This window comes from Sceloporus undulatus, chromosome 1 (genome assembly GCF_019175285.1).
Source record: "Sceloporus undulatus isolate JIND9_A2432 ecotype Alabama chromosome 1, SceUnd_v1.1, whole genome shotgun sequence".
Taxonomy (NCBI): domain Eukaryota; kingdom Metazoa; phylum Chordata; class Lepidosauria; order Squamata; family Phrynosomatidae; genus Sceloporus; species Sceloporus undulatus.
In genome coordinates, this window is record NC_056522.1 from 113,351,302 (window position 1) to 113,366,482 (window position 15,181).

The 15,181-nt window shown below is 41.3% G+C and overlaps 1 protein-coding gene across 3 annotated transcripts in view; it reads left to right on the plus strand.

Moving 5' to 3' along the window:
• LOC121917014 (blood vessel epicardial substance-like) overlaps window positions 1-8,511 on the plus strand; it is an 87,396-nt gene extending 78,885 nt beyond the window's left edge. For all 3 annotated transcript variants that reach the window (XM_042442644.1, XM_042442609.1, XM_042442616.1), the window contains 2 exons: window positions 2,769-2,910; window positions 7,978-8,511. In XM_042442644.1, coding sequence (XP_042298578.1) covers window positions 2,769-2,910; window positions 7,978-8,090 — 255 coding nt within the window. In that variant the 3' untranslated portion in view covers window positions 8,091-8,511. The remainder of the gene's footprint in view (window positions 1-2,768; window positions 2,911-7,977) is intronic.
• The last annotated feature ends 6,670 nt before the right edge of the window (window positions 8,512-15,181 follow it).

A 15,181-nucleotide genomic window follows, 5' to 3' on the forward strand; every position in this document is an offset into this window, starting at 1 on the left:
GTGTGTGTGTCCGGAATGGATTCCTCACATATACAAAAAGTCCACTGTACTCTTTTCTCCATAAAATATACTCTAAGTTGCTTCTTTCAACACATTTATTCCATTTCTTCTGCCTCACCATTTTTTGTTTTAAATGTGGCACTGATCAATTGGTTTTAAATCCAAAGATGAGAGACTGCTAGTTGCTGCAGATGCACAAGAAACAAGCATGGCTGTTATGCTCTGATTAAGAATTCCTTTGAAGAGTCTGGATAGCCACTGGCAGTATATGAATTGCCAAGCTTGATGCAATTTTCTGGTTGTAGATTAGAATTACATCAGGCTAGGCACTGATGTATTATATTGTGAACCTGTTAAATTCTTCCAGTAGTCTGTGGTTAATGTACTTAATAGCATACCACTTTCATAGGCAATCCAATGTTGTAGAGACCTAGCACGTCTTAGGGGTTTAAGCATTGGACTATGACTCTGGAAACCAGAGCTGGATGACCTTGGGCAAGTTACACTTCCTCACCTTCAGAGGACGGCAGTAGCAAACCTCCTCTGAAGAAACTTGCCAAAGGTCACCAAAGGTCAGAAATGACTTGAAGCGCACAATAACAACATTGTTGTAAGCTTACATCATATATTCTGCATGTTTAAAACTAAGCCTTAGCTTTGTCTGGTTTTGCAATCATACTGCAAACAACAAAGATTTCTCTTAACACCTCTAAAACAAATGGTTGAATTTTAACACAGGTATTTGTGGATACAAGTCTTTGTCACATGTATGCTGTGACATTCTGGTTGTCCATGGTCCTGCAGCAGCCTTCCCGAACTTGGTGCCCAACAGATATTTTGGACTACAAGTGTGTACATCACCACAGCCAGCATGAATATTAATTAAGAAAGATAGGACTTACGGTCTAAAATGTCTGGATTTCACCAGGTTGGAAAAGAGGAGGCAACTTTACCCTGGCAGATGTCTGAAGAGGATGGAGAAGACTGATAAAACATTTTTTATATCACTTTTTATTCCCAAAATTTCAATGTTTTTTAGAATTTTTCTTATTAAGGGCCATTAAGTCAAATAATAAAGCTGTTCAACAATGATAAAAATTTTTAAAAAATAGTTATGAAGTTGAATACCCCACTCTCTTCCATGCCAGCATTCTCTGAAGATGCCAGCCACAGCTGCTGGTGAAACATCAGGAATAAACTCTTCTATAACATAGCCTTATAGCTCGAAAAACCCACAAAAAACTCAAAAAAATTAGATCTTTAAAATCACTAAAATTACACAAGCTAAATGACTAGGGTTCATACTGTGGAAAACCTCTGGGAAACAAGCCATGTTTGTTATAGTTCCAGTACTGGCTATGCTCAAAAGAACTCCAGGCCTTGAAACTGGGATTCTTTACTTGAATTGACTTTGCAGAAGAAAAAACCGGCACAATCATAGCTGGTACAGTACAGCTCCCTCTTCAAACCTATCTCTAGCTATAAATAGCCACCCAGATGAAGTAGTAACTTAATAGCTGATTCAAATTATTCAGATACCAGGACTACTTACATTGGTGGAAATCACCTATTGGCATATAAGTCCTTTTTTGCCTTAGGTGCATTGGTAGTGAGGGAATCAGTTGTCTTTGAGCTTGGAAGCCACCAGGACAACTTAATTTCCTGATGATGGACGATATCACACGACTGAAACTGGAAGTATAATCCAGTGTCATCCTGAATGGAATCATGCATATTCACGTGATTGCGCGAAAGTTTACCACATGCGATCACTGGCAGTCCAAACTCACTCTGAATGCAATCACGTGTCAATCCACAGTTAAGTAAATTCGGTGAACTAGCGAAGTCACAAACCCTGTTGCTAGGCAACTTCGCACTCAATGTGCTGTTTGGTGTGATGTACATGTCTCCTTTGGTCCTGGTTGCCCCCCCCCAAATCTGGAAGGGGGGTTTCCTATGAAGCCACGCTGCAATTCTGCTTCAATTTTGCTTCCACATGTCCTTCAGCATTGCTGAGGGGGGGCTGCTGCCTGCTAATTAAGAGGCATGGACCCGGAGCTATTGGATAATCATTATATTCATGTTTTAATGTGACAAGAGTGAATATATGCTCATTTTAACGTGAATAGAGCATGTTCTTTCAACCATTCATCCCGCCCCCCAACCTCTTTTGTAAATTGAGGGGTTCCTTGGTTCCTCTCTCTCTCTCGCCTAAATAGGCAATGCTCCAGTCATCTGGAGTCTCACTGAGAATGTGCAAGGTTGCCAATTCGCAATCAAGAACCCACCGATGTGATGGCTTACTTTGCACAGAATTGAGTTGCATTTGGGGAGGCCATTACAGTGAATTTACCATGTAATAAGTAATCACATAATTATGTGAATTTTCGAATTGACCTCGCTATCTTCCCTTTAGAAATTGAGAGCCTCCCATCCCATTTGATAAACTCCATTGATGGCTTTCACTCCTATCCTCCCCATTGTCACAGCATCTATAGCCTGTTTTCTTCTGTCACTCCATTGCCTCCTCTGATGTTTCCATCATGGCACCTTTTTCACTGGAGTAGTTATGCTGGCTAATAGAATCCTGCCCAGAATCACCATCTCTCAGCCTAACTTATTTCACAGTTCTGAGAAGATAAAATGGTCACTGGGGAAATGCATACTGCTCTGAACTCCTTGGAGAAAAGGAGTATGGGATATAAATGTCTTATTAAATGTTGCATTAGTAATAGAAGATTTTAAGAGTAGTATGTCTCTCTCTACAGGCATCCCAAAAAATAGATCGGCAGCCCAGCCTGTGTTCACAACTCTCTGTGATGCAAATGAGAAACAGCATGGCTAGTTCAAGTGATGGGGAAGAGGGCTTGCAACATTTTCTTCGTGGGACTACCTCAGCCTCCTCCCTCCGTGAGTCATTAACCAGCTGTTCACCATTTCTAGGAGTTCCTTAAAGTCCTAGTCAATGGCAGTAATCCCCAAAAGTCTCACAAAATATTGCAGAATGCCTTTGGGGAGAGAAGATGAGGAAGCTGTATCTAGATTTGTGACAACAACAAGAGAGTGAACTCCCACAAATGTGTTCATAGACTGCTTTCTGTTATTCTGGTTCCAGTTGGGCTCTTACGTTATACCATATTTTAAAGAAAATATGTAAAGAGAGTGTGGAGCAGGGTCAGTCTTCACATGCATGCTCATTTAATGATGTTTGCATTAAAAACAGTTCTTTACATATGGGAGGGGATCATTGCAGAGCAAATTCCATAGACCAGTTCTACACATGTAAGTATGTATATGTGCATATTTATTTCATAGTAGTTTGAGCAAGGATATACGTGTGCATGCGCGCGCGCGCACACACACACACACACACACATATACACAATACATACAGAGAAAGAGAGAGAATCTATTTGCTTGTATTTGTCCATGTGAGGCAGATAGACTTAGGACTTTATTGCACAGGGCTCCTGCGACACAACGAGAATGGTCACAAAGGAGCCAGGAAGAGAACAGAATGAGTGGGGGATGCATTTTATTGCACACAGAGTCCTTCACTCATTCTGTTCCCTGCCCTTTTGTTCCCAGTCCATTCCAGAGGAGATTTTTGAAAACTGTTTTGAACAATCCTCAAAAATCTCCTCCTCTGGAATGGATGAGGAACGGATGGGGAACGGAAGGAGTGTGCGATAAAAAGCGTCCCCCACTCGTCCCTCACTCATTCCAGGCCCCTTCCATTCCGTTCTGAGAGTGGTCCCTGGGAGCCCTGTGCGATAAAGTTCTTAGCAAATACTGTCCATGTGCATACTTATACAGCACATCCATGACAACTGAAGGCTGGCCATCCGTGGATTTGAGCTTCCATGGATGGCAAGCCCTGGCTTTTTCAGTAGGTATGCATGCATGTAGCCACTCAGGATGGCACTTAAGGTCCCACACTTTTTGCTGTCTATGGTTGTCTCTACACAAGGGACTACAGTATACACATATTGTTTTGGATCCAGATATTCACAGTAGGCAGTACAAATGGTGGTTGGGAGAACAGAAATCTTTTTTTTTTTTAATTTCAAAGGGAACAGGGTGTATTTTCAAACAAGAAAAGCTATAGAAATTAGATGTGCCTAGTATTAGCAACTTGTACAGTATAAGTGTTGGTTTCCTGTTACACTGCAGAACTCTATAGATACTGTATATTTATTTATTGGGAGTATGGGTTGCTTACTCACAATAGTCTCTGCAACTATTATTCCTCTTTGTATATTCTAGAATGTCAGTGTTTTTGGAAATTAATACTCATCTAATATCTTATTGTACATGTATGTGTGTGTGTGTGTTTATGTGCTTTCAAGTAACTTGTGGGTTATGGCAACCTCATGTCTTATATTCAGCCCAAGGTGAGCCCATGAATTTCATAGGGGTTTCAAAGGCAAGAAATACTCAGAGGTGGTTTGCCATTGCCCTCCTCTATTACTAGACAAGTTTTGCCAAATGGGCCAGTATTTACTAAAACTTAAGTTCTACAACAGAAATAAACAAAATTAGGTATTATATGCAGTGCAATGGCATGCAGGTTTGCTCAGAAGCTAGTGGTGCTTAATTCCTTAATACTATATATAGTTTTGTCTCCTAAAACTAAAGTTATTGCTAATGAAAGCATGTGTGTTGAATATTTACTGTCATGAACCTAACTCTGCTTTTATGTTAAGGAAATGGCCAACAAGAATTCTGTAATGCTTATGGAGTGAATCCTTTACAGCATGGTGTTTTCTGTTGATATCATCACATATTAACCAAAATGCTTTTTAAAAAGGTATTAATGTTTTTAAAATGAAAAATAACAATTCTCACCTCACAGAAGAAGTTATTTCTTTTTTGTAAAGCTTATGATGACAATAATATTTAAAAATATAGCCATGTTATCCTGTTCTAGCATGAAGAGATCAAAAGGAATCCTGTAGCACTTTTGAGACCTAGGGGAAAAAAGACATTTCCAGCATAAGCTTTTATAGACTCCTGGATGCAGCCCATTGTGTCTGGTGAAACATATCTACAAGCTGAAGGCTTTCATGGCCAGCATCCATAGTTTTTGTGGGTTTTTTGGGCTATGTGCCACATAGCCCGAAAAACCCACAAAATCTATATCTACAAGCCTCTGACTTCACATATCTACAAATGTTTATGCTAAAATGTCTTTTTCTCAGTTAGTCTCGAAGGTGCTATATCATCTTATGATGAGAGTGTTACCATAGAAAACTGTACACTAACTCATGAACTCATCTAAAGAGATAAGCAGATAACTTGTTCCTAGTATTCTCTTGTGGTGTCAGTGTTACAAAATCACACTTAAATTGGATTGTAGGTGAACCTAAATTTGGATGATAGCCCTATTAGTGATGGTGAACCTTTTAGGTTCTGTACACTGGGTCTTACCTGGTGCCAAGGGCAAAATGTTTGGGGGGTAGGACCTCCACCTTCTGGAGGCAGGACCTCCAGGGGCGGGACTTCCCTGGAGACAGCTAAAGGCCCAGGAGGGCAGAGGAAAGAAGAGGAACAAGTGTGCACCTGTCCCTCTTCCCCCTGCCCTCCCAGGCCTTTAGCTGGTGAGGCAGGTAAAGGTGGGGGGGGGGGGAAGAAGAGGAAGTGGCGTGTGCCTGCTCCTCCTCTTCCCCCATCCTTCCATCTTTCTGCATGCCCTCCGAAATGGTTGAGGGTGCCATAGGTTCACCAACATGTGCCTATACTCTTCCTGCCCAATTTTCCTCTGGTTTCCAACAACACGCAAGTTTCCCAAAATGTTGCAAAGTCACTTTAGATATAAAACAAAGTGCAGGTGCTTGATTCTTCCTGTTTCCCCTCCCTCTCTGAACCATCCAGACCTGAATTTTGGTACCTTCTGCTGTTGTTGATTTACAGACCTTGCTTCTGAAGACAACTCCTGTCAGGACAGTTCAGGGGGAGGGGAATATTGCTTTAAATAACATGGACCAGCATGCATCGCAGGAGGTGAAAAAGCACCTGCATCTGTATTTTTATTCTGCTATATCTGCAGCTGTACTGCCACTTAAAATACTCAGTATATTCTATCAATAGGGCCTACTTTGGCCTGCATTGCACATTCAAGGTGCTTTATTCTGTCTGTTAGCTTCTTAGTATTATTGTTGATGGAGAGAGAAACCCTCTTTCTAGGAATTCAAACCTAGGGGTGGAAAAATATTTGTTATTTGTTCTCAGGTTAAAAAACAAGTTTCCTGGCAGATAGAATAATAGAATCTTGCGCATTTTTATCCAAACGTTTAAACATCCTAAAGTGTTGTGGATGAATTATTAGCCAGAAAAAACAACATAGGAAAGACATTCTGCATAGGAAATACTGCCCCCCCCCTTTCCCAGAAAACTTTTCCTGTACAGGAAAAGGAGTTTCATGCAAAACAAAACAAACCAATGTGCTTTTCTATACAGTATAATTTCTTTGCAACACTTTATGGCATTTGAGTATTAAATATTGTGGCTAAGTACTCATTTTTCTCCCACAGCAGGGGGAAAAAACTACTATAATTATTTATTCTTGCATGTAAAGATGAAATAGTCAAGGATTTGCACCCCTTCCTGGGACCTCATACCTTCCCTTGAAGCTGTTTTGGTGGCCTCTGACTTTCTTGGACTACATTTTTCTGACAGGCCTCCAGGAGGAACCATTCACCTAACTGCAAGCAATACTTGTTATTCAAAAAAAGAGACACTTTGGCCATATCCAGTTTTGTGTTGTTTTGACATTTTTGGCAATCTGTGAAGCCCACAGAGGATTCCAGGAACAAAAAACTGGTGACCCCCACATGCCAGAACTCCCTATCCCTGCTACACTACTTAAAACTGTCTCTTCTTTGATGTCCAAGTGTACAAGAGCTCGTTGTAGATTATGTTGCTTTGTAATACTGTCACACCTCTGTTTTCGTGGGGAAACTGTTCCAGGCCCCTCTGCAAAAACAGAAAATCGCATACAGAGAGAAAGAGAGAGAGAGAGAGTTAGGTTATTGCATGAGTTTAATTTTTAAGCTAACCTGTTGCTTTTTAAAATAACCATGTTGCCAGGATACAGTTGTTTAAAATAAAACTTTCTGCTGCATATTTTTTTCAATATATTTAAGCAGAAGGATGCCGAACTATGTTTTTTCCCCTTAAGTTTTATCATTTTGATTTTTTTGATTCTGTCTGTCCTTTATTGTCTATGCTGCTTCTTTTTTTATTATGATTAATGCTTTCTCTGTTACATATATGTGGTATTTTAATTTTATTGGGTATTCATACGGGTGAAGTATAGTTGTTTTAATAAATAATATTTTGAAAATGAAGTTAAAATAATGAAAACCTGGTGGATTGCTGAAAATAAGCAAGAAGTAGCAATAAGTTAATTTCATTTCATTGCATTTTGTATTTTATTTTACTCTGTGGCACCTAGATACTCTGTTAGTTTGCCTAAATTTATCCTCAAACATTTCTGGCTTATGGCAACATTAGGGTGTACCTGTCATGTGTTTTTTTTTGTTTTGTTTTGTTTTTTTGGCAAGATTTGTTCCTTGGGGATGTGTCATTGCCATCCTTTCAGGCTGAAAGGTCACCCAGGAATTCGACCTTTGTCTCCAGAGCCAGAGCCCATCACTCAAACCACTACATCATGCAGGCTCTCTTTAGAGTTACTTGGTGATATACAGAGCCAACATTTGATATTGTTGTTGTATGCCTTCAAGTTATTTCTGACTTAGGACAACCTTCAGACCATTACAGAACCAAAATCACCCAGTGGGTTTCCATGTCCAAGCAGGGATTCGAACCCTGGTCTCCAGAGTTGTAGTCTAATGTTCAGACTTTGAGACCATGCTGGCACTCATAGTTAGAATAGGCCATGCTACTTATTGTTGCTGTTTTAAAGGAAAGATTTAAGAAGTTGATTTTATTCATTTATTTTTAAAATGTTGCCAGGTCAACCATCTCCTCATTTAAGGACATCACCGAAAATGAAACCTATTGAAGAAAGTGTTGAGGATGATGTCTTTGAGCCACCATCTGCCATACCATCTAGATCTCGCCAGTGATGTCACTGGTCTGAATTCAACTGAATTAGATAAGCTGATCACAAGCATTATAGGCACAGAAGACATGCTGATGAGATTGTAAAAGTTAATATAACTGGTGTGTGTGTTTTATTTCACTTTATTTTGCTACCAAATGACTATGTGAAGAACGGTGATAGACTGACTTTAAACATTTTACCTGAAAATAAGTCCTTTTTGTTGCAGTGGGGCTTTAAGCTCTGTTTTGGACCACTGTGTGCTTGCATCACTGGAATGCTCCACCTTTGTGAATAGAGAGGGGAGTGCTGTCTGTGCACACACCACACACACAGTGTGCATGTTGAGACATCACACACCTAACTCCTTTTGTTTTGTTGATGTAAACAGTGCTCATCAATTAGGTATGTCCATCCAAGGGTATTAAAAGAACTGGCAAATGTAATATCGGAGCCATTGGCAATTAATCTTTGAAACTCCACTCCTGGAAAACAGGAGAGATCCCAGCAGACTGGCGGAGGGCAAACATTGTCCCCATCTTCAAAAAGGGGAAAAAAGAGGATCCCAAAAATTATCGTCCAGTTAGTCTGACATCAGTACTAGGAAAGATTCCGGAGCAGATCATTAAACAGAGAGTCTGTGAACATCTAAAGGCAATGCCATAATCACAAAAAGTCAACATGGGTTTCAGAGAAACAAGTCGGGCCAGACAACTAATCTCTTTCTTCTTTGATAAAATTACCAGCGTGGTAGATGAAGGGAATGCTGTGGATATAGGATATCTTGATTCAGTAGGCCTTTGACAAAGTTCCCCATGACATTCTTGCAAACAAGCTTGGTAAAATGTGGCTAGACAAGGAACGGTTAAATGGATCTGTAATTGGTTGACCGGCCCAACCCAAAGGGTGCGCACAATGGCGCTTTTTCAGGCTGGAGAGAAGTGACCAGGTGGGGTCCCACAGGGCTGTCCTGGGCCCAGTGTTTATCAACATCTTATCAATGACCTGGATGACAGAATTGGGAGCATACTTATCAAATTTGCAGATGATACCAAATTAGGGGGAATACCCCAGAGGGACAGGATCAAGATTCAAAATGACCTGAATAGACTAGAAAGCTGGGCCAAAGCTAAACAAATGAAATTCAACACGGAGAAATGTAAGGTATAGCACTTAGGGCGAAAAATAAAATGCACAGATATAGGATGGGTGACACCTGGCTGAAGGAAACACGTGGGAAAGGGATCTAGGAGTCCAAGTAGACCACAAGTTGAACATGAGTGAACAGTGGATGGCGGCAGCTAAAAAGGCCAATGCTATTTTAGGCTGCATCAATAGAAGTAGAGTGTCTGATCAAGAGAAGTAATAGTGCCACCTGTATTCTGCTTTGTGTCAGGCCCCACCTAGAATATTGTGGTCCAGTTCTGGGCGCCCACAATTCAGAAAGGACATTGAGAAAACTGGAGCGTGTCCAAAGGAGGGCGACAAAAATGGTGAAGGGTCTGGAAACCATGCCTAGAGGAACGACTTAGGGAGCTGGGATGTTTAGCCTGGAGAAAAGGAAGGTTAAGAGGTGAATGATCGCCCTGTTTAAATATTGAAGGGATGTCATATTGAAGAGGGAGCAAGCTTTGTTTTCTGCTGCTCCAGAGAACAGGACCCGGAACAAAGGATGCAAGCTACAGGAAAAGAGATTCCACCTGAACATTAGGAGGAACTTCCGACAGTAAGGGGCTGTTCGACAATGGAATGCATTCCCTCGGGGGTGATAGAGTCTCCTTGGAGGTCTTTAAACAGAGGCTGGATGGCCATCTGTCAGGGATGCTTTGATTTGGATTTCCTGCATGGCAGGGGGTTGGACTGGATGGCCTAGTGGTCTCTCCAATTCTATGATTCTATGATTCTAGGTCCAGCGAAATCTTGAAAACCCCAGATTGTTGTTGTTGTTCCATGCCTTCACTGTTTCTGACTTAGGCAAATGTAAGGCAAACCTATTGCAGAATTTCTTGGCAGGATTTGTTCAAATGGTTTTGCCATGGCATTTCTCTCAGTGACTTTCCCAAGGTCACCCAGGAGGTTTCCAAGAGAGCAGGAATTCAGACAGGGTTCCCAGAGTCCTAGTCCAATCCCAAAGCACTAGTATGCTAACCCAAACCCAGGTTAAAAATGTGTACGTACTTTTTTTTAGGACAGCATCTCACTGGAGATCTGACAAGTGTGTCGCCTCTCTCTAGAATGGGTGCCCCCTGTGTTCATTCCCACCCACTATTCAACTAGTAATCCTTGTGGCAGTGTTCTCCGGACCAGGACACTATCTTCCAGGGGTGGAAGGCATGCGGCGTTATGCAGGATCTTGGCCTCCATATTTACTGTATATCAGAGTATCCATACCAAAGAAATGGTCGGATTGGAGCAATTGTACTTCACACTGAAGTTTTAAAACATAGAGGTAAATGCTTTAGTTTGTTAAATTACATTGCAGCGAAACAATATAAAAACAAGCAATAAAAGCTGTGATAGTTTACTTATAAAAGACAACCTGATTTCTAGTTATCCTCAACTTTTGGTTTGTTTGCTTGCTTGCAAAATGCTCTGTTGCATTTTCCAAAGTGTAAGCACTTGCACAGGTAAGATGACCCAGGGTTATTATTTGTTGGCACTTTAAATGAACAAGACTTTAAGAACAGTAGTGAATTCAATCTCTGGCAAATGGTGAACAGAAATTTGCTACGTGCTTTTTATTCTAGTTGCATACAATATCAAGGGTATAATTAAGATATATACCATTTTTCAGGTGAAGATGAGCACTTTCAGTCCCATTGATTAGACTGGATGTTTTTTGTGTGCTTAAGCATAACTCTCCTACTGAAATGAGTAAAAGATGTGAGGTTTCATTTCCTTTGGACTTAACAGTTGTAGCAATAGCTGATCTTGAAAACAAAGCATCAATATCTTTTATGGGGCTTGTACTGGCAAGCATTTTAATATGGAAAGCCTGTAGACTTGAGAAGAAAAATGTCTTGTCATCAGGATAAGTCAAATCAAAAGAACAACCACTAATTGATGTGAAAAAAGTATATTTTGAAGGCTACAGATATAAACAATTTAAGCTGATGATTGTGTAGTTTAGTATTAAAAATCTAGTCTCATGCTCTTTCAGAACAGTCTTACTTTGTATGCATTTTTCTTTATGTAAAGCATCTATAATTCATCTTTTTATCGATGTTATTCTTTAAGGAAAGAGTGTTTTCCTTTAACTTAGACAAACCTTAAGAATAATATGGCTGGACTGGATAACCAAAAAATTTATATGCAATTGACAAGTTTTGTGTAGTGCATTTATAATTCACCTCATGTGGTGTCATATCTCTAGAGCATTGGTTAATAACTGGAGTGCTCTTTTTTGGTGAAAACTGGTGTACATATGAGAAAGATGCATTTACTTTTCTGTACAATAAAAATATTAACATGTATTGAACACCTTCATTCCTTAATAGTCTGTACTGGTTGCATTTAACTTTGCCAGTCATGTTAATATGGTTATTTGTCACAACTGTTATTGCGAACAGGTAGGTGATTCTTGTGAACATCAGCTATAGGTTGATTGAAAGCGGTAGTGGAGCGTAATGGTGGAGATTTGCAGGCCTTTATTTTTTGTTGGGACTTAGTATACATGCAGGGGTATATTCTGGAGACATCCGAGAACTTCATGGCAATCGGAGAACAATCCTGATGAGTAAGCAGGGGCCAGTATTAATGGGTTCAATGGTGTGGGGGGGGGGGGGGGAGGAAAAATCTGCTGAAATCTCTGAAATATGAATTACCAGGCAACAGCAGTCCTAGTCGGGGGCAAACGTGCATAGAATACAGCACCTGTTGGACGGGTTGTCCAGTAAGATTAAGAGAATTGGGATGCGACATGTGGATAATACACGTGATTCTATTTTGTGATGTAGCAGTATCTCATCTATGTTCTCTTTTATGCTTGTGAGGTTTGGGTTTTTGGAGTTCCTATGATGCATGAAGCCTCACGATGACTCTGTGGGGGGATACTGAACCGGGATAAAAAGAACAGAAGTAGGGGAGAGCATGCCACGCAGTGTCTCTATGTGGAACTGCGAACCAGCATCGAATGCATTGCCCTGTGTCAGGCAATTGGTATGTAGTATCCCGTGTTGTTTGTATCTGTTAACACAGATTTTCGCCTACTTGTCAATTTTTCAAACAGTCAGTTTTGAAGCCAGCTATATATAAGCAAACAAACTGTCTTCTGCCTAATCAAGTACAAAACCAGCTTTTGGTATGTTTAGGATAGCGTGTCACACCAATTCCGAAGGTTATGTGTAGAATATAACGGCTAAGAATACGCATTTTCACAACGAGCTATTAAATTTTCTGCGGCTCATTAACAATGACAGACACGAACACTGAAGCCTGTGGCAGCCCGATTGATTAGATCTGTTGAATTATGAGAGTCACTACATGTGGGGGATTTGAGGAGTCGAATCTAGTTGAGACGAGGTAATAGAGAGAAAGAGAGATGTAGTAGTGATGGGCGACGTCAACTATCCGAGAGTTGTTGGAGTCAAACTCAAATCGCAAAGGCAAGGGAGCAAATTCCTCGGACTTGCTGGAAGAGCAATTTCATGGGTCCAAAAGGTGAAAGAGGCAACAGGGGGTCAGCTATGTTTAGAGATCTGACCTAAACAAAGGATGCTGGTTAAGGGGTGCAAGTGGTGGGATCATTAGGTGGAAGTGACCATGTTCTCCTGGAGTTTGTAGATACAGGGGAAGGAGAAGCCAGGATAGGGAGCACGCATGCTGACTTTAGGAGAGCGGTTGTCAGTGAACGTAGAGAAGTAGGGAGGGAATTCCAGGGTCAGAAATACTAAAGAGAAGGAGTCGGACGGATGGACTTGCTCAAAAGAGAGATACTGAAGGCACAATGTCAAAAGTTCCAGTGAGAAAGAAAAACGGGAGGTGTCTCAGAGAAACCAGGATGGAGGACTAAGGAACTTCAACCGAGCGAAGTTTGAAACTGAAGGATGTATAAGAAATGGAAAAAGGGGGAAATCACAAAAGGAATCAAAGAAATAGCAGGCATGTGTAGGGGGGTAAAGGCAGAAAGCAAAGCGGCAGAACGAACTAGGCGTGCTAGAGAGGTTAAGAACAATAAAAGGGTTTTTTGGATATGTCCGCAGCAAAGGAAGAAGAAGGAACGGTAGGGCCACTGGTGGAGAGATGGCAAAGGCTAACAGAAGCAGAGAAAAGGAGAATTACTCAACAGCCTTCTTTGCCGCAGTCTTCGAAAAGGCAAAGGGTGCCACCTGAGGATAATGGAGCAGAGGAAGAATAGGGGCAGTTCAGAAGAATAGTAAAGAGAGAGTAGAGGAACACCTTATTATCTAAAGGAATTTAGTCCCGGACCAGATGACTCCATCCAAGGGTTTAAAAGAACGGCAAATGTAAATCGGAGCATTGGCAATAATCTTTGAAATCCTGAAAACAGGATCTCCCCAGCAGACTGGGGAGGGCAAACGTTGCCCCCATCTTCAAAAAGGGGAAAAAAGAGATCCAAACAATATCGTCCAGTTAGTCTGACATCAGTACTAGGAAGATTCTGGAGCAGATCATTAAACAGAGAGTCTGTGAACATCTAAAGGCAATGCCATAATCAACAAAAGTCAACAATGGGTTCAGAGAAACAAGTCATGCCAGAACAAACTCTCTTTCTTTGATAAATTACCAGCTTGGTAGAGAAGGGAATGCGGTGGATATAGTAGTACTTGATTTCAGTAAGGCCTTTGACAAGGTTCCCATGACATACTGCAAACAAGCTGGAAAATGTGGGCTAGACAAGGAACTGTTAAATGGATCTGTAATTGTTTGACCGGCCAAACCCAAAGGGTGGCTCAACAATGGCTCTTTTCAGGCTGGAGGAAGTGACCAGTGGGGTCCCACGGCTCGGTCCTGGGCCAGTGTTTATTCACATCTTATCAATGACTGGATGACAGATGGGGAGCAACTTTCAAATGCAGATGATACCAAATTAGGGGAAACCCCAGAGGACAGGATCAAGATTCAAAATGACCTGATAGACTAGAAGCTGGGCCAAAGCTAACAAAATGAAATTCAACACGGAGAAATGTAAGGTATTGCACTTAGGGCGGAAAAATAAATGCCACGATATAGATGGGTGACACCTGGCGAATGAAACTAACGTGTGAAAGGGACTAGGAGTCCAAGTAGACCACAGTTGAAATGAGTGAACAGTGTGATGCGGCAGCTAAAAAGGCCAATGCTATTTAGCTGCATCAATAGAAGTATAGTGTCTAGATCAAGAGAAGTAATAGTGCCACTGTATTCTGCTTTGGTCGAGCCCGACCTATAATATTTGTGTCCAGTTCTGGGCGCTACATTCAGAAAGGACATGAGAAACTGGAGCGTGTCCAAAGGAGGGCGACAAAAAAAATGGTGAAAGGTCTGGGAAACCATGCCCTATGAGGAACGACTTAGGGAGCTGGGGATGTGTAGCCTGGAGAAAAGAAGGTTAAGAGGTGATATGAATAGCCCTGTTTAAATTGTTGAAGGGATGTCATATTGAAGAGGGAAGCAAGCTTGTTTTCTGCTGCTCCAGAGAACAGGACCCGGAACAATGGATGCAAGGCTACAGAAAAAGAGATTCCACCTGAACATTAGGAGGAACTTCCTGACAGTAAGGGCTGTTCGACAATGGAATGCACTCCCTCGAGGGTGAGAGAGTCTCCTTGGAGGTCTTTAAACAGAGGCTGGATGGCCATCTGTCGGGATGCTTGATTTGGATTTTCCTGCATGGCAGGGGTTGGACTGGATGGCCCTAGTGGTCTCGCAACTCTATATCTATGATTCTATGATTCGATAGGAGACAATAACCCGTGGTGACGCAGTCAGCGGTTTTAGAAAGGAAAATGCAGTAAGGAAATAGCTGGCAATTGTTAAGAGTTGGCCTGTTGGATAAATCAATCTTTTTTATTGCCAGCTGGCACACAGCCATTACCAGTTCAGAGGAGTATTGCCAGTTCTGAAAACATCAAGGCAAATGAAGCGGAATCCAGTTAGGATTGTGGTGGCTTAAGT